The sequence below is a fragment of the Danio aesculapii genome, chromosome 19, assembly GCF_903798145.1.
Source record: "Danio aesculapii chromosome 19, fDanAes4.1, whole genome shotgun sequence".
Lineage (NCBI taxonomy): Eukaryota > Metazoa > Chordata > Actinopteri > Cypriniformes > Danionidae > Danio > Danio aesculapii.
The window spans coordinates 1,635,260-1,660,259 of record NC_079453.1 but is presented as its reverse complement, the minus strand read 5'-3'; the positions used below and the strand labels follow the sequence as shown (position 1 = coordinate 1,660,259).

The window sequence follows — 25,000 nt, the reverse complement described above, 5'->3', positions numbered from 1 at the left end:
AGGTAGTAACACAAGATATTACAAAAGCTTCAAATATGGTCTATAAATAACAGTGAGGGAAATAAGTTCTGAAATGTATCTGTTTTTTATTTATATTATGCCTTTATAGTTTCACATGTGTTTATAAAAATAATTTAATACACATTAGATCTATTGAAATAAATCCTTGTTTATTTAACCACCCCACACTTCAGTGGCTTTATTAATGTTCATCTGAAATGATGCACTGATTGTGTGTTTTGCCTCTAAACAAGAACCTCAGCTGTCCAGAAATCACATGAGAAGTCACAAGAATAAAAGAGACTTTAACATTCTCCATCATATCTTCAGGGAGCGTTTAATCCTGTGATAATGATGGAATAATTCATTTTCACTTCCGTCATGCTTGTTTAAATGTAACCCACCTGATTGGTCGCTCTGTGGTAATGTCATGTTCTTCAGGCATGCGTGTGGATGAGCGAGAGGTTCTTCAGGAGCAGCTGATCGACATCATTCTGGATGTTTTGCAGAGAAATCCTCAGCTGCATTATTATCAGGGTTATCATGATATCGTGGTGACCTTCCTGCTGGTGCTGGGAGAGAGGATGACCATCGCCATCATGGAGAAACTGTCCAATCATCATCTCAGGTTAAATAACATCGTCCCATGTACAGTTGAAGTCAGAATTTTTCGCCCTTCTGTAATTTTTTCCCAAATGATGTTTGACAGAGCAAGGAAATTTTCACAGTATGTCTGATAATATTTTTTCTTCTGGAGAAAGTCTTATTTGTTTTATTTCGGCTAGAATAAAAGCAGTTTTTAATTGCTTAAACCCATTTTAAGGTCAATATTATTAGCCCCCTTAAGCAATATTAGTTTTGGATTGTCTACAGAACAAACCACTGTTATACAATGACTTGCCTAATTACCCTAACTTTAACCTAGTTAAGCCTTTAAATGTCACTTTAAGCTGTATAGAAGTGTCTTGAAGAATATCTAGTCTAATATTATTTACTGTCATCATGGCAAAGAGAAAAGAAATCAGTTATTAGAGATGAGTTATTAAAACTATTATGATTAGAAATGTGCTGAAGAAAATATTCTCCATTTTAAAATTATACAGGAGGGCAAATAATTCTGACTTCAGCTGTATATTTGATATTATGCATCAAGTCTTTCAGCAGAAGATTCAATTCAAGTTTATTTGTATAGCGCTTTTCACAATAATTATTGCTTTAAAGCAGCTTTACAAAAGGTGCACAGTATTGCATTACAATTAAAATCAGAAAAAAATATGTTATTAGTGCCCTTAACTTTATTAGTTTCTAATAGCTTTTAACCAATTAACTCGTAACTAATAGCTTTTAACAGATAACGTTATTAAATATGTGTAGTTAACCTGCAGTTATATAGTATATAGGTGATGTCTGTGTGTACATGTTAAATGAAGTGTATTTGTGTATTAAGAGTACGTGTTGTTCTTGAAGTCCCCAGATAGTTGGCATCTTCTCTTTAAATAAACTTTATTTATTTATTTACATTAGATATAAAACTATTGATGAAAACATAACATTCAGTTGTGTACAATGTGTATATATGTTAGCAAAATGTTAAGAGCATTTAGGTGTATATAGTTATTTTTCACAAATGGGTATTTATGAATATAGATAGACTGATACTAGGCAAAACTAATAATTAAGATGTTTTAAAATGTTTTTGAAGAATAGTCCTATTTGCTTCACAAAACAGAATTTCTTAATGAAAAATAAAATAAAAACAGCACTATTCTGAAATATTATTTCAGTAAAAAAAATTCAGTGTAAATATATTTTATTTTTAAAATAAATAATTAGATTTTAAATTGAAATAATTTATTTTTATAGATTTTTTTTGCTACTTTAATGATATAATATATCATTTTTAAACATCATTTTCTTTGATGAATAGGAAGATCAATGAATCACATTCATGTGAAATAAATAATTATTTTAATAATAATATGAAATAAATGATTTTATTCCTATTATAAATATCTTTTACTTTTGATCAGTTTAAAGTGTCCTTGATAAATACAGTTATTATATAATCAATTGCATTTTTTGGATCAGTAGTTCCACAAAAATAAGAAGCATCTGAACAGTTTTTAACATTGGTGAATATCAGAAATGTCTCTTGAGCAGCAAATAAGCATAATAGAATGATTTCTGAAGGATCATGTGAAGACTGGAGTAACAACGCTAAAATCTCAGAAATAAATTATTTTCTAAATGATTAAAACAACTTTTTGAATTGAGATAAAATGTCACAGAAGTTTTGCTTTCATTGAGTTTATGATCAAATAAATGCAGTTTTGCACAGCACAAAAGGCTTCTTTTAAAAGCATAGTTATTCTCAAGCTTTGCAACATTAAAATGTCTCGTTTTGATAGCAATTAAGTACATTGTTTCTGGTTTCTTCTGTTGGGATGTTTAGGGATTTCATGGACCCCACCATGGACAGCACAAAACACATCCTGAATTATCTGATGCCCCTTCTGGAGCGAGTGGACCGAGAGCTACACGACTTCATGATGAGGTATACATGATTAAGATTAAAGGGACTGTTCACTCAAAAATAAACATTTCCTCATCATTTACTTTCACTCGAGTGGGTCTAAATCTAAATCAGTTTCCTTTGTTGAAAACAAAAGCAGATATTCTGATGAATGTTGAATAAAGCAGCCATTGACATCCATAAGAACAAAAAATACTATGGAAGTCAATGGCTTTTTCTTCACGTTATTCAGTATATCTTCATTTGTGTTCAGGAGAAGAAAGAAACTCAAAGACAAGTGGTAGATGAGTTAAAGATGACAGAATAGAATTTTTTGGGTGAACTACCCCATTGATTGATCCACACTCTCATGTGCATATTCTATATTTATATAGTTTTTACACTGGTTAAAGTTATTTATGACCAGAAATTCTGATTATTTGAATCACCTTTAATGTAAGTAAACATTTTTAAAAAAGGAAATAAACCTGAAGGTTATTTCCGAAATAATTCAACAAACCATCATCAATTATATATTCATTACATATGCAATTTCTTCCCCAACAGATTACATTCACAGAAAGGACAGATATTATTTTGACTTTTGTGTTTTCTACTTTTGTGCGTGTTTGATGCATAAAGAGCATTAGTTTAATGCTTAAAAGTGTAGATAATTGGCGACCTTCTACTTACAGTAAATCTTAAATGACACGCTTTTATTTTTATAGAATTCATTCATTCATTCATTTTCTTTTCGGCTTAGTCCCTTTATTAATCTGTGGTCGCCACAGCGGAATGAACCACCAACTTATCCAGCATATGTTTTACACAGCGGATACCCTTCCAGCTGCAACCCATCACTGGGAAACATCCATACACATTCACACACATACACAATAGACAATTTAGCTCACCCGATTCACATGTACCGCATGTCTTTGGACTCGTGGGGGAAACCGGAGCACTCGGAGAAAACCCACAATAACACGGGGAGAACATGCAAACTCCACACAAAAATGCCAAATGACCCAGCCGAGGCTCTAACCAGCGACCTTCTCGCTGTGAGGCGATTGTGCTACCCACTGCGCCACCGTGATGCTCATATTTATTATATTAGCTTTTTTATGTTTTACAGGGGATCCTTCTCATGTCTTGCACTCAGAATATGAGTTTAACTTTTATAAGTCTCCAGTTAAAAATAGGAAACAGATAAAATAGGATGAAAAATAGAATTCTTTTACCAGTGATTCTCCTGAATTTAACACATAAAGTGGTGGTGAAATATATATATATATATATTTATATTTATTTATTTATTTTTTTTGTATACAGTTGTGTATTTTGTATGTGGCAGCCATTGTGCATTAGATGAATTTCAAGGAAAAAGGACCAAATAAATAATCCTAATCTTAAGATTCGACATAAACACATGATCAACGCCTTAACTCAAGGCTTCAGAATCAAGAGCAATGGCTGATAATGTAAAATACAAACTAAGCCACGAGATTAAGCACATTCCTGTGGTATTTAGGCATGGGCCGGTATAAGATTCTGACCAAAACCTTGGATAAAAAAATCACAATATCCCGGTATTGTGATTACTGCTCTAAAATATGTTCTTTTTTAAATGTCTGGGTAAAAAACTACTTTTATCCTCATTGAACACAATATATTTCATTTTAAGAACCATTTTAAATGTTTTATAGCAGTAAACATGCTATTTATTATAAAAATTATAATAAATCATTGACCTCTGCTGCCTTCATCATCAGTTTCAGAAGCACAGATTTCTCTACATCTTAACAAGGCGTCTTTGGAGATCTTTCTTTTCTGTGGATTTACAGTAAAGCCACTGCACTGTTCAGCTCTACAGCATGCTTGGATGTTGGTGCGATTTGTTTTTCAAATGCCTGGTGGTAATCAGCTTGTTTTGATCCCAGAAAAGTTCTCTTTGACCCACTGAAATTAATGTAGATTTCTGTCCTCTGTCCTGAAGAGGGCAGCAGAGGGCATCTTTACAGGCCTCTGCAGACTCGTGAGAGAGTATCGCCTGCTAACAGGTTTATCTCTGACTATTAGACACTGTCTGAGACTATAAAAGCTGCTGAAATCTGTGACACGGATCTGGAACGTCTGTGCTTTTGCTGCCGGCAGATAGCAGCAGCTCTTTACATTGAATCAGGAGAGAAACAGTGTGTACAGAGGCACAGTGGATGTACAGTTCACTTTGTCTCTGTCAGTTCAAAACTGATTTCCGTGCAAGGACACACACACACACACACACACACACACACACACACACACACACACACACACACACACACACACACAGAGGCACACGCAAGGTTTATGAAATATCCTCATGGGAAGCTGTTTTGTGTGCAGTCCTTCATCAAAGTCACTGTCACAGAGCTCAACAGTAAGGATTTGTTCCAGTTGGAGCTACATAATCATTTTTAAAGTTTTATTTATTTTATTTTTTTGAAGTGTCCCTTTTTCAGCAGCTAAAATTATATTTAATACTTTACAATTGTTTTAGATTATGTAATTTTATTTAAAAACTTGTTGTAAAAACTAATAAAAAAGTATTAAATTCCGTATATAAAGCCTTTACAGCAAATTAGCAGTATATTAAAAAACAGAAGATTTTACATGTTTAAATTGTGAGTTTTTTAGACATTATTTAGAATTTGCTTGAGCTTTTCTCTCACATTTTATTTTGAGGTTTCTTTGTTACAGTGTTTTCTATATATATTATCTAACCGAGTAGTATTAATTCATCACATTTACTTATGGTTGGAGTTAGAATGTGGGTTAGGTTTAGTGTTAGATTCATGTAATTATGCATGACTAATAGAAAAAACACAGGCAAAATTGTTGCTACTCCTTACTATTGTCCAGGCCAGTTTCATTAGTTTTTGGCTTTTTTAAAATGCTTCTGTTGAACTATAATTTCAATTTTCTATTTTCAGTAGTTTATTTTCTGTAATTTTTCAGTTTCAAGATATTTCAGTGACCACTGTGGGTTTTTCTTTCTTCTACATCTTTGTGTAGCGTATGTAATACTTGATACTTGTTAGACTCATCAATGCTCTTATGTATTTTATTGGTTTGTTTGTAGTTGTTTTTTTTTAAATTAAGGCATCAGCTAAATAATGAAATATTAATTTACATAAACTAGGGGTGGGCGATATGACCTAAAATTAATATCACGGTATTTTTCATCTTTTGAACGGTGACGGTATAATATCACGGTATTACTTTCAATAGCAAAATAATATACATCTCAAGGAAGAACGGACAAAAGAAAGTCTCACTTCTATCACTCTTTAAAAGTTTGGTTTGAGTCATTGTAAATGCTCAGTCTCGTTATGAGCTGATCTTCATTTCTCTGTGTTGGTGGAATAAAGCAGGCGAGTCAGCCGCACCAATTTATGAGCAGACAGAGCAGGATTCTCATGATGACCACCGGCGCAATACCGCTCTTTGTTATGAGCTGCAGTTTCAGTGTAAACTTAGTAAAGGTGAGTTTCTTTGGCGATGATGTGTACAGTGTTAGATTTTATATTTAGTGGACATTTGCGCTGAACACGCGGTGAATGCAACGCATCGAGATTCGGGCATCTTCTCCGAAAACACTTGATTGATCTCAGCTGGCGGATCAACATTTACCTCATGTCATGATCGCTGTCATCTGCGCCATTATTATTATTATTATAACTTTAGGTGAGGTTTGCAAACCTGTGCACTTTTCACTCTTCAGCCGTTTGCATTTCCTGCAGTAACAAAAGCTCCCTGTTATCTGACAGCGGGAAGCGTTGAGTGACTGACAGCTAATATGAACCAATACAGCGGCAGGGTAGAGCGATTCAGCAAGTTTTAAGAGAAAATCAAATCAGATTGCACTACAACCATAATATTCAGTCGCACAAATGCTCCCAAATATATTATGAGCGCGCATAGATTAAATTTCGGGCGCTCATGCGACCAAAATGGTTGCAATTTCGAGCCCTGTAGTATAAGGACATGTATTCAGACCACAACTAAACGTTTGAAGAAAATTGAATGCCTTATTATTTAGAATTAGCTATTATTGATGTAAATGCAGCCGTTCAAGGCGCATAATTGATTTATTACGGTATTGACGGTATTAGAAAATCCATGTCGTGGCGCAATGTCACACCGGTGATGACTATGACACCGGTGTACCGCCCACCCCTAACATAAACCATATGTACTTAATACTGCTTTTGTTAGTTAATTTATTTCTGCTATGCTTGTTGTTTTGTGTTTTTATATACGGTCAAATTTATTCGCCCTCCTGTGAGTTTTTGTTTTTCTTATTCAAATATATTTCCCAAATGATGTTGAACAGATTCAGGAATTTTTCACAGTATTTCCTAGAATATTTTTTCTTCTGGAGAAAGTCTTATTTGTTTTATTTCGGCTAGAATAAAAGCAGTTTTTAATTGTTTAAATCCATTTTAAGGTCAATATTTATTAGTCCCCTTAAGCAATATTAGTTTTGGATTGTCTCCAGAATAAACCACTGTTATACAATGACTTGCCTAATTACCCTAACTTTACCCTAATTACCCTAGTTAAGCCTTTAAATGTCACTTTAAGCTGAATACTAGTTTCTTGATGAATATCTAGTCAAATCATCCGCAAAGATAAAATAAATCAGTGATTAGAATTGAGTTATTAAAACTATTATGATTAGAAATGTGTTGAAAAAAAAATCTTCTCTCCGTTAAACAGAAATTGGGGGAAAAATATATTCAGGGGGGCTAATAATTCAACTATATATATATTAACTATTTCAATTCAAAACACGATGCATCGTCCCGTTTTAGCTGATGTTTCCCAAGACTAAAGTCATTCTAGTAGTTCTTTACTAAATCCTCTTCTAGTGTCTGCAGGCTTAATATCATACATATTTACATGCTTAGAAACGGCTGAACCTCACAGAAAGCTACATATTTAAGTTTGCATAAAAATGCATGCACATGATCATCAGATATGAGTTGGTATAAGTGTAAACCCAGGGCTGAAGACGCTGACCATCTTTATTTATGAAAGTGTTGCGTATTCCCCACACGCTCCCAGTGTCATCTTAGATTTTAACAGCCTTGTGTTGTTTGTTTGTCCTTCGCTACCTGATGCTTAAAGTTGCATTCCTGATGTTTATGTGAGAACCGTTTTGCCAACAAAATTGTTGATACGTGATTCATTTATGATGCCCCAAAGTGTGTGTGTGTGCGAGTCTTCACATAAAACCTGTAGCTCAGCGTTGCGTGCAGGGTTTTCCGGGCTCTCGTTTGTAAAAGCAGGTTATTTTTAATGGCAGCTCATCTAAAATGTAGAGAATAAGAGGTTGTTCATAAATATTGCATGCGAGTGTCTCGCCGCAGCGCTGGTCTACAGGTTTAATGGTGTTGCTCACTCAGGTGCTGTTGCTTTTGCTTTTATGAATCTTTCCAAACAAGTTAATAAAACGGCAGAACTTTTAAAAAGCCCTAAAAAAAGATATGTTCGTGTACATGCAGAGAGGGATGTATTTGAGCTTGTGAGATTGGAGGAGGTTTTCAGAGCTGGTTTTTCAGTAGGCCTATTGAAAACATTGTGATCAGCAGTGTTGGGTACGTTACTTTAAAAAGTAATAGATTACAAATTACTGACTACTGGGTGGCGCAGTGGGTAGCGCTCTCGCCTCACAGCAAGAAGGTCGCTGGTTCGAGCCTCGGCTGGGTCAGTTGGCATTTCTGTGTCGAGTTAAATTGTCCGTAGTGTATGTGTGTGAATGGAAGTGTGTGGATGTTTCCCAGTGATGGGTTGGGCATCCGCTGTGTAAAAGATATGCTGGATAAGTTGGCGGTTCATTCCGCTGTGGCGACCCCTGACTAATAAAGGGACTAATCCGAGAAGAAAATGAATGAATGAATGACTACTCCTGAAAGTTTGTAATCTGATTACTTATTTATAACCAAATCATAAATAAATAAAGATAAGTTACACACAAATTACCTGTCATCACTTTTTCCGCAGGACTCTGGCATGAATAGGCAGAGTGATCTGTGTCATTATAATGGCGTCGACAAACTTGGTTGGTAAAAATGGTGCACAACCAACAGGACGCAACTAGTACAAGCGTTAAAGCGAAAGATTTAATCACTGTACTGACCCACTGACTGCCTGGACTCGCTGTCTTAAGCACATGAAATTTCAGTACTGAAATTTTAAAAACGTCCATTTCCCGCTAACATTGGAGCGCTGTTGAGTGTGTTCTTAAACAGCGCTGATTTGTGTTCATGTGCTTAACAGAAATGACTGGGATTGGCCGTGAAGGTCATCAGTTCACCGAACTCACCGCTGTTTACTGAGTATAACCACAGATACAGGGACAATGGAGCGTTTTAAAGTCACGTCGATCAGCTGGTTTGTCTATAAACTGACATACGAGCGATCCGCTAATGAATCGTGGCTTTAAAATGCTCCAAAATGTTGCTGGAATTGTTTTTTTTTATGTATAGGTGATATATACTGCATCACCAAAAATGATTGAGGTCATGTCCATGTGTTGTGGGATCAGTCGATATATTGATTATTGTGACGGGCCTAGTTTATACTCAAATTACAAGTACTTGATTTTTATAGCGTAATCCAGATTACACTATAATCCAGGTCTGCATGCCAATGTTGAACATGCAAAGAGTTTTTATTCACATGTTCTTTGCTCATGACCTTGCAGCACATTTCTTCCAGTCGGAGAAAAGGCCTACAGCGGTGTTAAATTGCTCACGTGGAATATGGGTGACATCGGTGTCTATGATTAATGAATGTGTCAAGCATGTTTTGCGTGTGCTAAATGCTTCAGTGGGTTTTAAGACGAGTTTCAGGAGGATGCACGAGAAAACGGCATGTTTGAACGACCATTTCACAGATTATAGGCTGTTTGAAAGGTCATGTTTCCATTGAGTGTGTTTACTTATGCTGTATGCACACTCTACATGACGCTCACAGTAACATTATATGTTTAATGCATTTTTTTTGTTCGTTGTCACAAATATCAATAGGCAGTGATGTATGAAGAACAGATAGCCTAATAAAATATGCCAGTGTGTAGTAATAAGCTTTGCAAAGATACTAATTTTACATCATTTCACACTGCTATGTTTGTCGGGAGGATGCGATCAGTGAGAAGTTCACAAAATATGGACTATTTGCATTTAAGTATTACTAACACTGGACATTTCCAACATCTCACTCTTTTACTGCAGATTTAGATTACTGACAGTCGTGACCTAAATAAGATTTTCAGTATATCAATTTTAAAATTTGGCATTAGAGATTTTATTTTTGTGGCGTCAGTTGCATGCAGTTTAGAAAATCCCCTGATTTAGGTCCAATCCCAGGTCTATTTTTGTACCCCTTCCTCTTCCCCTTGACCCTTGAAATGGAGTGTGAAGGGGAAGGGCTTCAAAATGTACCTCTTAGAAATTGGACACTACTATAATACCTGCATACGTCATCATATGTCATCGCGATCTCTTACTTCATATGAGATCGATGACGGCAACTGCTGTAGTTACTCCAGTTGCATTATTTTTTGGTATTTATCTTCACGAAATCACTGAAGGCGATGATATCATGTAATTATAATGATATAATGTGACAATAAGATCGTAACTGTACTGCGCATTTACACAGTGGCCGTATTCATCATGTAAACACACCAAAAATAACATTAACATTGTAGCAGACACTGTAAAAAGGTCATTCCCAGCAGCTAGACTTTCTGACAGGGCATTCGAGTGTTTAGAATGTTGTGGGACTACTATACGGGAGTTATAATGGATTATAGACATCAAAATTTAGCGGTTTTTATTTATCTATTTTTATTTATTATATATTTATTTTTGGCCTTTTTGCCTTTTATTAGATAGAACAGTATTTAGACATGAAGCAAAGTTGGAGAGAGAAGGGGGGGTAGGAAAATGTCCTCGAGCCGGGATTCGAACTCGGGACGCCCTGACGTGCTACTGCACCATATGTCGACTCGCTAACCACTAGGCTATTGCGTCGATAGCAGTTTTTATTTTATCGTTTATTAAAAACATGACGGTAAAACATGAACGCGGTTATGAATATATTAAAACATGTGCTTGTTTGTTGTAAAAATTCGTAATAATGACAAAATACTAATTCATGCATCTCATCACTTCCGGGTACAGCTATGCTGCCGTTGTAGATGGTGTATTTTGGGAAATTTTCTGACTCCTTGGTTTCAAGTGTGGTCCTAAAAAATCTCAGTTTCGAGGGGTATCTAGCCCTTCCCTTAGCCCTACGCCTTCAAGCTAAAGAGAATTTTGACACCCCTATCCCTTCACGTGAATGTGCAAAACGAGGGGTAGGGGTAAGGTGAAGGCCCTTAGCCGCTAAGGGGTAGAATTCGGATTGGGCCTTAGACCTGTGAATTTAGTGAATCGTTAGCTGGACATTCACTCTGAGTAACTCATTTGAATCAGTGTATTATTAACTGGAGACTTGCTATGATCAGATAATTTAATTTAGCAAATCAAAAATTCGAGACCCTCTCTGACTGGATCAGTTTAATCAGTAAATCTTTTATTGGAGGCTTGCTCGGATTGGATCAGTTGAATCAATGAATCGTTAATTGGGACTCCCTCTGATTTGATCAGTTGTATTAGTGAATCATTTATTAGAGATTTATTCTAACTTGATCATTTGAATCAGTAGTTGGACTCACTTTAACTTGATCAGTTGAATCAACGAATCATTGATTGGGACTCACTTTTTCTGATTCAGTTGAAGCAGTGAATCAGTAATTGGGACTCGCCTTGATTGGATCAGTTAAATCAGTGAATCATTAATTGGAGACTCACTCTAACTTGATCAGTTGAATCATAATTGGGACTCATTGTGACGATCAGTTTAATCAGCGAATCATTAATTGTAGACTCACTCTGTATCAGCTGAATCAGTGAATCATAAATTGGAGACTAACTCTGTCTGGATCAGTTGAGTCATTGAATCATTAATTTAAAACATCCATTCCGAGCGAATCTCCAACTAATGATTCACTGATTCATCTGATCCAGTCAGAATAAGTCCCAATTACTGATTCACTGATTCAGAGAGGGTCTCCAATTAACAGTTCACAGATAATTTACAGATTTGGCATATCTGGTCAGAGCGAGTCTCTAGTTACTGATTCAACTGATCGAGTCAGAGCGAGTCTCCTTTTTTTAATGTAAAAACTGCTGATAATTGCTCCTCTCTGTGCTACAGGTCTGAGGTGGGCACGATCTTCGCTCTCAGCTGGCTGATCACATGGTACGGCTACGTCCTGTCAGATTTCCGGCATGTTCTGCGGCTCTATGATTTCTTCCTGGCGTCTCACCCACTCATGGCCATCTACTTCGCCGCTGTGGTAAGAGCGAGCGTCTCTCTGCAGTCTGTACTTTCCTCTCTACATCTCCTGCTTTTCAAGGACATGGAGGCAGAGCTGCGGTTTGACCTTTTCAGCGTACAGGAGCCGGAGAAACGCTCAAGTGTCTTTAAAACTATTTTTAACTTGACTGGGCGTCCTAAAAATTCACCGCTCATTTTACTAGATGCTGAAAAAGCCGCTTTCATGCATTAAATTGATCTTTGTTCACACAAGAAATGACGTTGGGATAGCATTCACAGAGGCTGGTAGACTTTATGATGTCAGTCACGGGAAATGACCTTTAAACGCTGCACGATCTGCCTGAATAAATGCTTTAGTTCAATGTGACTTTCTTTTCAAAATGTAAGACTCACAATAATGCCGTCCCACTGCAGGATATTGCACTTTTAGAAAATGCAAAGCAGAGATGCTGAAAAAGGGGCAAAGTGCAACACAGTTATAGTGCATATACAGTCAAGCCCAAAACTATTCAAACCTCGTGAAAATACTGACTTAAAGTTGGTTTTATTTAACCAACAAGCCTTTTTTTTAACACAAAATGCTTCTCCTAAAGATAATAAGACAATGTAGAGGCATCATTGTGCAAAAAAATAATTCTCAGCTTTTATTTACATTTGAATAAATCAGAATTTGCCTGGGTTATGAATTTGGGGCTTGGTTATATATGCATATTACTATTAAAATATTAATAATATTACATATGCATAATTAAAAAAAACAGCACAGTTAAGCACAAAATCCTGCTCCTTACAAACTAGATGTTTTTGATATTTCTGAAAGTGTCATTTTGATTAAAGTAATTCTATTATTTTAGTGCTAGTAACAATAATAACTTAATAAAAATAAATATATAACACCTGACAAAAGTCTTGTCGCCTATCTAAGTTTTAGGAGCAACAAATAATAACTTCTAGTTGATCATTTTGTATCAGAAGTGGCTTATATGTAAGGCGAAGACTTCTAGATTACGCTTATTTTACCACAATAAAATATGATCATGTCTTGATTATTAATGATTTCATTAGGACAGTAAGGTCCGACTCTGCTTAGACTAAAGTCTGGTCACTGAACCTTCAATAATGTCCAGTATAGAATATGTGCTCATGCTGCAGTGGAAACAGAATGAATATTGTGTCTGACTCCATCATGAGCTTGGAGGACTGCATCCATACATCTCTGCAATGACTCAAATCACTGATTAATAAAGTCATCTGAAACGGCAAAGAAAGCCTTCTTGCAGGACTCCCAGAGTTCATCAAGATTCTTTGGATTCATCTTCAACGCCTCCTTCATCTTACCCCAGACATGCTCAATAATGTTGATGTCTGGTGACTGGGCTGGCCAATCCTGGAGCAGCTTGACCTTCTTTGCTTTCAGGAGCTTTGATGTGGAGGCTGAAGTATGAGAAGGAGCGCTATCCTGCTGGAGAATTGTCCCTCTCCTGTGGTTTGTAATGTAATGGGCAGCACAAATGTCTTGATACCTCAGGCTGTTGATGTTGATCATCCACTCTGCAGATCTCTCGCACGCCCCCATACTGAATGTAACCCCAAACCATGACTTTTCCTTCACCAAACTTGACTGATTTCTATGAGAATCTTGGGTTCATGCGGGTTCCAGTAGGTCTTCTGCAGTATTTGTGATGATTGAGATGCAGTTTAACAGATGATTCATCAGAAAAATCCACCTTCTGACACGTTTACAAATGATCAACTAGAAGTCAAGTTATTATTCGTTGCTCTTACACCTGGAATGAACGACAAGACTTTTGTCAGGTAATGTATAATATTTAATCAAAAGCCAGAAAAAGCTAAAAAGAAGCATGAAAAACACAAATAACAATTATATGAAAGACTTTGTAAAGTCATTGTATAATTAATTTGTGATTTTATAATAATAATAATAATAATAAATTATTATTATTATTATTATTATTATTATTAAATGTTATTTTATTACAATTTGTTAATTTTAGCTTTTATTATCATCATTATTATTGTTGTTGTTTTTGCTGTTGCTTTTATTGTCTTGATATATTGAATATTGTCTTAAATACTCAAAATACCAAAACTTAAATAATAATATAAACGAAAGCTAATAAACTGAAATGTAAAGTTGTTTTCGGAGTTTTGGTTAAAAGTAAAAACATTGCTCTTCACTATATATTGCAGCTTCTCATTTGGGAACATTGTCAGATTTGATTTGCCAGTTCTACTTAAGAAGATCCTGTTTACACACAATCGCTGTCTCCATCCCCAGTAATGGTGCTGTTTTGCTAATAATAGAGCTCATTTTTAAAAAGACTTTTCCTATCATTAAAATCCAGGCGTGTCATTTCACCCCTAACAATACAATACACACACTTTTGTAATCCAAAAAGAGGATGTTGTTTACCATGTTTTTGCTAATTCACTTATTTAGGCGATGGCTAATTCATCATCTCAACAACAACAACAACAAACATCGAGGCAAAGAATCTCCTCTCTTTTTTCCCACTCCTTCCTCATCTAATGCGAGAATCGAGGACACTTTGTTGTAGCGGATCCGTTAATTAAACAACTCTAATGAATTCACCAGAGGTTTTGTGTGTGTGTTTGTGCTGGAAAGCTTTAAACGCGTCTCTTTCTTCTGTCTCCATGAGACGCTCCCCTGCTGGAGACAACGCGAAGCTAACGGGGCCAGGGGCCGTTTGAAGTCAGGATGAGGAAGCCAGCAGGAAATGTAGTTCATCCTGCTGCTTAGGTAGTGTGTGTGTGCTGTGATTTGACACACTCTCGACGCTGTGAACTGCAGAATCCAGGGGCCTGGTTGCAAAAAACGTCAGCATGAACTAGAAGTTGCGACAATGTTTTTTTAGTGTTGTGATACAGTTCCTAGGGAAATGGAAAATCATGAGAAAGCAGTCGGCGTGTTTTTTTTTCTACTGTGAGCTGATTGGATGTAGTAAAGTAGGCATTTCATTCAGAGAGATGAGGAAAAGTGTTTGGGGAGTTATTACAACACTAGATTATGCTTCATTCAGCCCGATACGTTTCTGTCAGCTTTGTGTTTTTGACTGTTTGGCGCCATCTACTGTCTGAATAATGCAAGGGTTAGTGTATACTCCATCAGCTGTTTTAGTTTCTGTCAAATTTGAAAAACCCAACAAAGCTGACAAAAATGAAAACAGCTGATGGCGTATACCCTACCCTTTACATTATTCAGACACTAGATGCCGCCAAACAGTCAAAAACACAAAGCTGACAGAAACTAAAACAGCTGATGGAGAATGTTTGGCGCCATCTAGTGTCTAAATAATGTGCAGATTAGTGTATACTCCATTAGCTGTTTTTGTTTCCATCAGCTTTGTGTTTTTGACAGTTTGGCGCCATCTAGTGTCTGAATAATGCACAGGTTAGTGTATACTCCATCTGCTGTTTTAGTTTCTGTCAGCTTTGTGTTTTTGACTGTTTGGCGCCATCTAGTGTCTGAATAATGCGCAGGTTAGTGTATACTGAAAAACCCAAAGCTGACAGAATCTAAAAAAGCTGATAGAGTATACACTAACCTATGCATTATTCAGACACTAGATGGCGCAAAACAGTCATAAACACAAAGCTGACAGAAATGAAAACAGCTGATGGAGTATACACTAACCTGTGCATTATTCAGACACTAGATGGCGCCAAACAGTCAAACCCAAAGCTGAGAGAAACGAAAACAGCTGATGAAGTATACACTAACCTGTGCATTGTTCAGACACTAGATGGCACCAAACAGTCAAAAACACAAAGCTGACAGAAACGAAAACAGCTGAATGGAGAATGTTTGGTGCCATCTAGTGTCTAAATAATGCGCAGGTTAGTGTATACTCCATCTGCTGTTTTAGTTTCTGTCAGCTTTGTGTTTTTGACTGTTTGGCGCCATCTAGTGTCTGAATAATGCACAGGTTAGTGTAAACTCGATTAGCTGTTTTTGTTTCCATCAGCTTTGTGTTTTTGACTGTTTGGCGCCATCTAGTGTCTGAGTAATGTGCAGGTTAGTGTATACTGAAAAACCCAAAGCTGACGGAATCTAAAAAAGCTGATGGAGTATACAGTAACCTGCGCATTATTCAGACACTAGATGGCACCAAACAGTCAAAAACACAAAGCTGACAGAAATGAAAACAGCTGATGGAGTATACACTAATCTGTGCATTATTCAGACCACTAGATGGCACCAAACAGTCAAACCCAAAGCTGAGAGAAACGAAAACAGCTGATGGAGTATACACTAATCTGTGCATTATTCAGACACTAGATGGCGCCAAACAGTCAAAAACACAAAGCTGACAGAAACGAAAACAGCTGAATGGAGAATGTTTGGTGCCATCTAGTGTCTAAATAATGCGCAGGTTAGTGTATACTCCATCTGCTGTTTTAGTTTCTGTCAGCTTTGTGTTTTTGACTGTTTGGCGCCATCTAGTGTCTGAATAATGCACAGGTTAGTGTAAACTCGATTAGCTGTTTCTGTCAGCTTTGTGTTTTTGACTATTTGGCGCCATCTAGTGTCTGAATAATGTGCAGGTTAGTGTATACTGAAAAACCCAAAGCTTACGGTATCTAAAACAGCTGATGGAGTATACACTAACCTGTGCATTATTCAGACACTAGATGGCGCCAAACAGTCAAAAACGCAAAATTGACGGAAAAAAAAACAACAGATGGAGCTGATGGAGAATGTTTGGTGCCATCTAGTGTCTGAATAATGCACAGGTTAGTGTATACTCCATCAGCTGTTTTAGTTTCTGTCAGCTTTGTGTTTAATTCAAAAACTAATAAGCTATTACGGCACAGAACAATGTTTTGTGTCTAATTTTTATGTTTTTTTCGCAAGTATTCATGTAATAAGTGGGATAAAGTACATCCAGGATGGTTGTTTTCACAGAATAAACCCTTCAGTCTTATACAACAGCTTTGCGCTTTGTGTCGGGCTGCCGATAAATCTGCCAGGATTTATTCTGCGATAGCCTCCTGCATGCACTTTATCCCTAATTTACAGTTGCGAGTCAGTCAGATGAAGTAGTCATGTTTGTGTGTAACACCCTGTCGTTCTGTCCTCAGATCGTGTTGTACAGACAGAAGGAGGTGAAGAGCAGTGAGTGTGATATGGCCAGTGTTCATCACCTGCTGTCTCGCATGCCTCAGGATCTGCCTTATGAGGATCTGATTGGTCGAGCTCAGAGTCTCTTCAGCAGCTGCCCGCCCCATCAGATGAGCCAATCTGCGGCGCTGCAGTCACGTAACATGTGAGACTCACACACATGCATACACAGACACACACACACACACACACGCATATGCATATGCACACACAAACATGCATACATACACGGATGCATGCAAACACACACACACACACACACACACACACATACACAAACACTCACAAATGCATATACACACATGAATGCACATACAAACATACAAACTCCCATACACACACACATGCATGCATATACATACACACTCGCATACACTTACATGCACATACACACACACACGCACATGTAAACACACACATGCATATACACACACATGCACAAACAGACATCCATTAACACACATGCATATATACACACACACGCATGCACATACAAACATACATACTCGTGCACACACACATGCACGCATACACACAGATGCACACATAAGCATGTAAACACACATTTGCATAGACACACATGCATACACACACATGCATTCACACACACATGCATATAAACGCATGCATGCACATACAAGCATACACACATGCATGCACATACAAGCATACAAACTCGCATACACACACACACATGCATATACAAACAGGCACACACATGCAAACACACGCATGCATATATACACACATGCACGCAAATACAAACATACACTCGCATACAGACACACATGCACATACAAACATACACACACGCATAAACACAGATTCCCACACATGCATACACACACATGCACGCACACACATACATTCATACATACACACACAGATGCATGTAAACACACACATGCATATATTTACACATGCACACACACATGCATATACACACATGCATCCACATACAAACATACACACACACACACACACATGTAAACACATATATACACGCAGAGATGCATGTAAACACACACATGCATATATTTACACACGCACACACATGCATATACATACATGCATCCACATACAAACATACACACACACACATATAAACACATATATATATATACACACAGAGATACATGCATATAGTTGCACATGCGCGCACACACACACACACACACACACACATATACATACATGCATGCACATACAAACATGCACATACACACACACACGCGCATGTAAATACACACATGCAGACACACATGCACGCACACACAAATTTATGCATACATACACATGCGCACACACACAGAGACACAGCCATACACATATACACACACACACACACACACACACACACATGAACTTACACCCACACACTCAGCATTAAGCACTTATATTTATACTAGTATTAGGCCAAACCGACTCTCCAAAATAAACCTGACTCCTGTGAGTTGAGCTCACTTATATCATGCGTTTGGTATAGTCATGCACCCAAACTGTTAGTAATGGGAATTTAGATACCTGTTGCCAAAAACAAAACACTTTAAGACTGCTAGCTTATTGTTTATTACTTTTAATAAGCTTAAGTACATTAAACCTGAATATTTATTCAATAGATCACAATTTTTATCAGAATAATCACTTTTTTTCCAAAGTCATATTGATGTTATACTGTATTGATTCAGTGCACACACACACACACACACATCTTTACCCCGAGGTGCATTTGTTTCCCCCTGTGTCCATCAGGTGGCGATATTGAGTATGATATAATTTCCCTCTGCACACGCTGAGGCTGTTGCGCCCTGTTGTGACGTGAAGGACGCTCAGCCGGAGCTGTCTGCGTTTTGCCCCCGCGTGTCTAAACGCTCTCTGTCAGGCTGCAGATTGCATTTGCAGATGCAGGTGAAGCCACTTTAATGATTTATCTCTAACGGCAGCAGGAAACGATTCCTCCGGCATTCAGCGGGAACTGAATTCAAGTCCCTCAGCGCTGAAAAAGCCATCAGAGGAGAGATCTGTCTTGTTTAAGATCTCCCCGCGTCTGCTGTCGCCTATGAAGATTAAGAGAGAGCAGGAGACAGAAATGAGAAAGAGGAAGTGAAAGAAATGAGAGCGAGAGACAGAGAGAGGGATGAAAATGTAAGCGGAACAATGGGAGAGAGAGATGCACTAACATTAGAGTGAGAGAAAGAGAGAATGCAACAGCGCAGATCTGTTATTTGGAAGTGGAGCTTTGTAGCTTACAGTATGAGCTTTATATACAGTCAAAATTATTCACCCTCCTGTGATTTTTCTTTCTCCAATATTTCCCAAATGATGTTGCACAGACTCAGGAATTTTTCACAGTATTTCCTATAATATTTTTTCTTCTGGAGAAAGTCTTATTTGTTTTATTTCGGCTAGAATAAAAGCAGTTTTTCATTTTTTTTAAAGCCATTTTAAGATCAATATTATTAGCCCCCTTAAGCAATATTTATATTTGATTGTCTACAGCAGTGGTTCCCAACCTCCAGGTTCTGGACCAGTTCCGGTTCATGGATCAATTGGTACCGGGCCTCACAAGAAATCATTAATTATTTCTGTTTTATTTATTTTATGAATGATCTTAGAGTGCTTTCACACCTAGTCTTTTGTTTGGGAACCTGTCTTATTTGCCCAGTTAGCACGGTTCGTTTGGCAAATGTGAAACCAGCAATCGCGCTCTGATCTGCGCCAAATCAGTCCGAGATCGCCTGAATGAGGTGGTCTCGGCTCGATTGAAACGAACTCTGGAGCAGATCGATTGTAGTGAAAAAGCAAAACAATCCGAGCCCGGCTATATCACAGTGTATTATGGATATGTAATAGGCATCTATATGGCTATGTGAAGAGAGAATTATGAGTATGGTGGGGATGTCATTCCTACCGGTAAATGTGTGTTTCATGTCAAAAACGAAAGTGAGAGCATGCTGAACTATTAACAAGAGCTGCTTATCAATTAGGAAAATTGACTGAACTGCAGTCTAGCCAACGGCTCTGTATGAGAAAGCCTTACCTCTGATTTATATTTGGTGATGATGTCTGTGGGTGTCACCATTCAAAATTAAAGCGCAGCTTTCCGCTTATAATGTCTGGTGGATTATTGCCATAAATTAAAATAAGAACGCATGACAGCTGAGCGGGACTCTGCAAAATAAATCGTGAAACTCTGACCAACGTGAGAAGAGTTTACTCGCACGTGACTTGTTTTAGCTTTTTTGGTCCGTTTAGAAACTCTGTCGTGTGAAAGTGAAGAGCACCAAGGGACTTTAGAGGGGTTTTGACCATTTCCAGGCTGGTTTCCAGCCATTTCCAGCCTGGTCTTAGTTGGTCAGACTGGAAATGACCAGCTGAATCCAGCTAAAACCAGCTTGACCAGCCTAGGCTGGCTAGGCTATTCAAGCTGGTTTAAGCTGGTCATCTCCGAGCCTGACCAGTTAAGACCAGGCTGGAAATAGCTGGAAACCAGCCTGGAAATGGTCAAAACCCCTCTAAAACCAGGCTGGTCGACCAGCTAACCAGTCTAGGCTGGTTTAAGCTGTTTTTTTCAGTAGGTAAATGCGCACTTTGTTTGATTTGTGACTTTTTCTCACACTTTTGCATTTATATATGAGAATTGCAGCTTCACTTGTATGTGGAATTACACGCGCACATACACACACACACACACACACACACACACACACACACATATATATATATATATATATATATAACAATATATACGTATCATCAATCAACATGATCTATATTATCAATATAAACAATAGCTAAAGGCTAACATTTATAAGAATATCTGAGAGTAAATGTGGGTTGTTGCCATGCCATGTGTCGATTATGTAGGTTAAGAAAGAGGATTGAAGCAGAAATGAGGAAAATATATAAATGGGTAGACAAACACTACAGTGGGTCAAAAAGTGAAAATGCACAAAAAACCCAGCAAGAAAGACGTATGTTATCCTCTGTCTGCCTGTCTTATGCAAATCAGTCATACAATAAGGAAGCCCCGCCCCTCTGGGTTATTAGTGCTCTACCCTGATTTGCATAACCCTCCCCCAGTAGCATCTGTGTCCTCTGTGAAAAGCGAAGTGTGTGTGTGTGTGTGTCAGTGAAATGAGCAACTCCTCTTGAGGCCGTGACCCTTGACCTTGATCTCCATTGTTCTCTTTGACCCCGTGGAGTGCTGTAATGAGGAGTGGCACGTCCTCTCTAATGGCTTTGACCCCCAAATGTTCTTCATTAATACCCCTTGCACACACACATACACACACACCCTCAGGCTCACACCGTGCCCTCGGCTCACATCTGACTTCATCAACACAGTACAATTCCATTACGCTGCTCTGATCACATTGTTCGGTGTTAGTTAGCGATGCCTGTTGCTGGTTTTATTGGATCACTTGTGTTCAGGAGAGAAAACACCAACAAGTGTGTGTAATGTGTGTGTGTTTATCTGTTGTACGGTCTTGGATGTTGAAAGTTGCTTGATAGAGAGTTGTTATTTGTAATCAAGACTTCTTGCCCATTTCCACTGAGTGGTGCAGAACGTTACGGGTCGGTACGGGTCACCTTTATCAGGCTTGCGTTTCCACTTTTAATGGTGCCCTTTTGGTGTCTGCAATTTGGTGTTCTGCAATTATATAAAATAAATAAATAATTGCAGCATATATGAACACATACAGACCCTTACAGTCTCCGATATGTTACCAATTACAGAAAAACTCCACACAGCATGCATTTAGTCCTTATTTGGGTGCAAAAACAACACACAACATACAGCTCGCAGTCAGTGCAAACCTCTCATCTGCATCTTTAGTCTTCAGCAGCACATCTAGCCTCTGTTAGAGAGTAATTCCATCATTCCCAGTTCATAACAGTCCAGAAGGTGATGATAATAGTTAAACGTGGCAGTTTGTTCATGGTTTAGGTTGCTAAAGAAATCATTTGCTCCTTTGTTTTTTCCTGCTTCCCCTTTATTTTCGAGCTTCACTCTCAGCTCTCTGGAGAAAGTGAAACCGCTCGCACTTTAGACGGCCTTGTAAACAACTACGGTGCACAGGGTAGATTCTGTTCTCCTTCTTGGCTTTGTGTCTGTTCATCAAGATGACAATAGGATTTGTTTAAGCCCGGGTCAACCATGGCTCGTTATTATATATTAGTATATATTATTACAATGTAATGTCTTTGCTATGTATTTAAAAAGGCGCTTCCTTTGTTTTCATTCTCCTGCTTGTGTACACACTAGTGACATATCTCTGTAAACCAATAACGTTCAGCTGCACATCTAGCTCCACCTTTTGGTACCCTTTTGTCATGCTAGGTACCCTTCCGAAAGGGTACCCAAAAAGTGGTATGGTACAGTATACTTTTAGGTACCTTTTGATAGTGGAAACGGCTATAAAAGCGTACCGAACCGTACCGTATCATACCACTCAGTGGAAACGGGCCACAAGTGTTTTGTAGTTTTTGATGAATATTTGTCGAATGTGTTGATTGTTTTTTTCATCAAATATTTTAAGGTTTTTATCTCATAATGCTGACTTTCTATCTTTCTATCTTATATATTTTATTTTTTTGATATCTTATATGTTTTATATTTTATATAGGTATATTTCGCCTATTTTTTCGACAGCATCTTGTCTCTTAATTGTATTTGTTTTTTATGTTATCTCACATTTGCATTTTTTTTAATTATCGCTTACGACACAAATGTGACCGCACATCCCCCAATTTAATGTCATTTTTCATCATTTTATCCTAATATTTCACAATTGCATCGATTTTTGTAATTGCAGCTTTATAGCTTTCAGTTGTCACTTTTTGTCTCCCTATTGCATCTTTTTGCAAATTGTAATAATAATAACAACAACAACAACAATAATAATAATAATAATAATAATAATTCTTTACATTTATAAAGCTCCTTTTGTGATGAAGCCAATTATTAAATGGGGTGGTTAGGAGGCCATGATGGACCAATGAGGCCAATGGGCAAATTTGGCCATGATGCCGGGGTTAAACCCCTACTCTTTTTCAGAGGACATTCTGAGATTTTTAACGACCACAGAGAGTCAGGACCTCGGTTTAACATCTCATCTGAAAGACGGTGCTCACAGAGCAGATTAGAGTCCCCTTCACTATACTGGGGCGTTAGGACTGACACAGACCGCAGGTTGAGAGCCCCCTGCTGGTTTCACTAACACCACTTCCAGCAGCAACCTCGCTTTCCCATGTTGTCCCCCATCCAGGGTACATATCATAATGGGATTGAAGCAGCAGGGTTGATCTGCAAGTCAGTTAATCAGCAAAAATTACTTTCTTTTTACATTTATCTTTTAATCAAAAAATGTTAAGTATTAATAACAAACACATCAAAACAAGCCAACAGACATTGCCCATATTACCAATATTAAAAATAGAAGAAAATAATAATCAATAATAAATAAGAAAGGGATAAGTGATTAAAAATAGATAAATAAATATAAAAAAAATTAACACTCTTAAAAAAATTGCTTAATTGACAGTTTCTGCATTGTGTGTGTTTTCTGTTTGTTTCCGGCTGATCTCTGCTCTTTCCACTTTTGATGTTGAAAATTCAACTCTACAGTTTAATAAAGTGACTTTTATTGACATTTTAGTGGTTTGAGATAACATAATGTAAGAAATAATATAAAGACTGTAAAGTAACAGAAAATGTGCTGCAGTTTATTTTAATGTTTCTGTAGCCTAATATACAACACTGTAGGATTTGGTTCTAAACCACAGCAGTTCGAACTGTAGTTCTGCCGAATGACTAAAAAGTTATCAGTATTGATGGTAAAAAACTGTACATTCTAGTCAAACAATTCTTCTGCAATCTTATATCAGTATTAATAGCTATAAATGTGGGAGAGCGTTGATATTATGTGATTGTATTGTATTGCAATATGGAACAGTTAAGTGTTGCTGTTAAATCAAAAGTAATTCACAAATACTTGAAAATGAAATGATTTAATGACAATAATCCTCTATTGTTACAACTGAATTAATTACAAAATAACTGTATAAAATGATCAAATATGAAATGATAAAGCATATGATATAAATTGTACCCAGCTTAAATGTAAAATTAAAGTTACCAGAGGTAGAAGGAGAGACACAGAGGGAGAGGGAGAGACAAAGAGAGCAGGCCCAGAAGTTAGCCTGATTGCAGTAGAGTCAGAGAAGATAGACTCCAGAGGAGGAGAGGGCAGAGGAGGAAAGCAGACCAGGAAAAGACAGGCCAGGAAAAGAAAAGAGGCAAAGCAGCGTTTTACCACCTATTTTGTATCTTTCTTGACCATGTGACTAAAGCCCAAAATGCTGAGACATTCAAACTGACCAATCAACATGTGACCACATTGTAAAACCCCCAAAGTCCACATACCAGGCCCTGATCTTATCAGTATCTGCCTTTAGAGTCAGTATGGACCTTCTTGAGTCAAAAACACATGTTTTGTCATGTAAACAAACGCATATAATAATTTAGCCTCTTACAACACCAACCCAGACGACATCACTTAAACTATTAAAAATGACAATAAAAGTCACTTTTTCAAACTTTTTATGGGTTAAAGTTGTTGGAAGAAAGTTTGAGATCCCATAAAACAATTCAAAAGCAGAAATAATAGAAAAATAAAAACTTGAATCACAAAATACTGAAAACTGCTAATTTAGGGATATTTTTGCGGTGTAAATGGTCAAAAGTAAATATTTTGTCAATTTTTGTCTAAAAAAGTGAATCGGGGTAGTCAATATTTAATGCATTAAACTGATACTGTAGATTTTTGGGATATGACTTGACATGTTAAATCATTGCTCATTCAAACAGAGCTGGTCTGAAACTT

At 37.3% G+C, this 25,000-nt stretch overlaps 1 protein-coding gene across 1 annotated transcript in view; it reads left to right on the top strand.

Moving 5' to 3' along the window:
* The window catches only part of zgc:63863 (uncharacterized protein LOC393372 homolog), a 39,372-nt gene that overhangs the window by 5,674 nt on the left and 8,698 nt on the right, over positions 1 to 25,000 (top strand). Inside the window, exons 4-7 of the mRNA XM_056479745.1 lie at positions 442 to 628; positions 2,453 to 2,554; positions 11,825 to 11,966; positions 17,072 to 17,256. Of these exons, the coding sequence (XP_056335720.1) occupies positions 442 to 628; positions 2,453 to 2,554; positions 11,825 to 11,966; positions 17,072 to 17,256 (616 nt within the window). The remainder of the gene's footprint in view (positions 1 to 441; positions 629 to 2,452; positions 2,555 to 11,824; positions 11,967 to 17,071; positions 17,257 to 25,000) is intronic.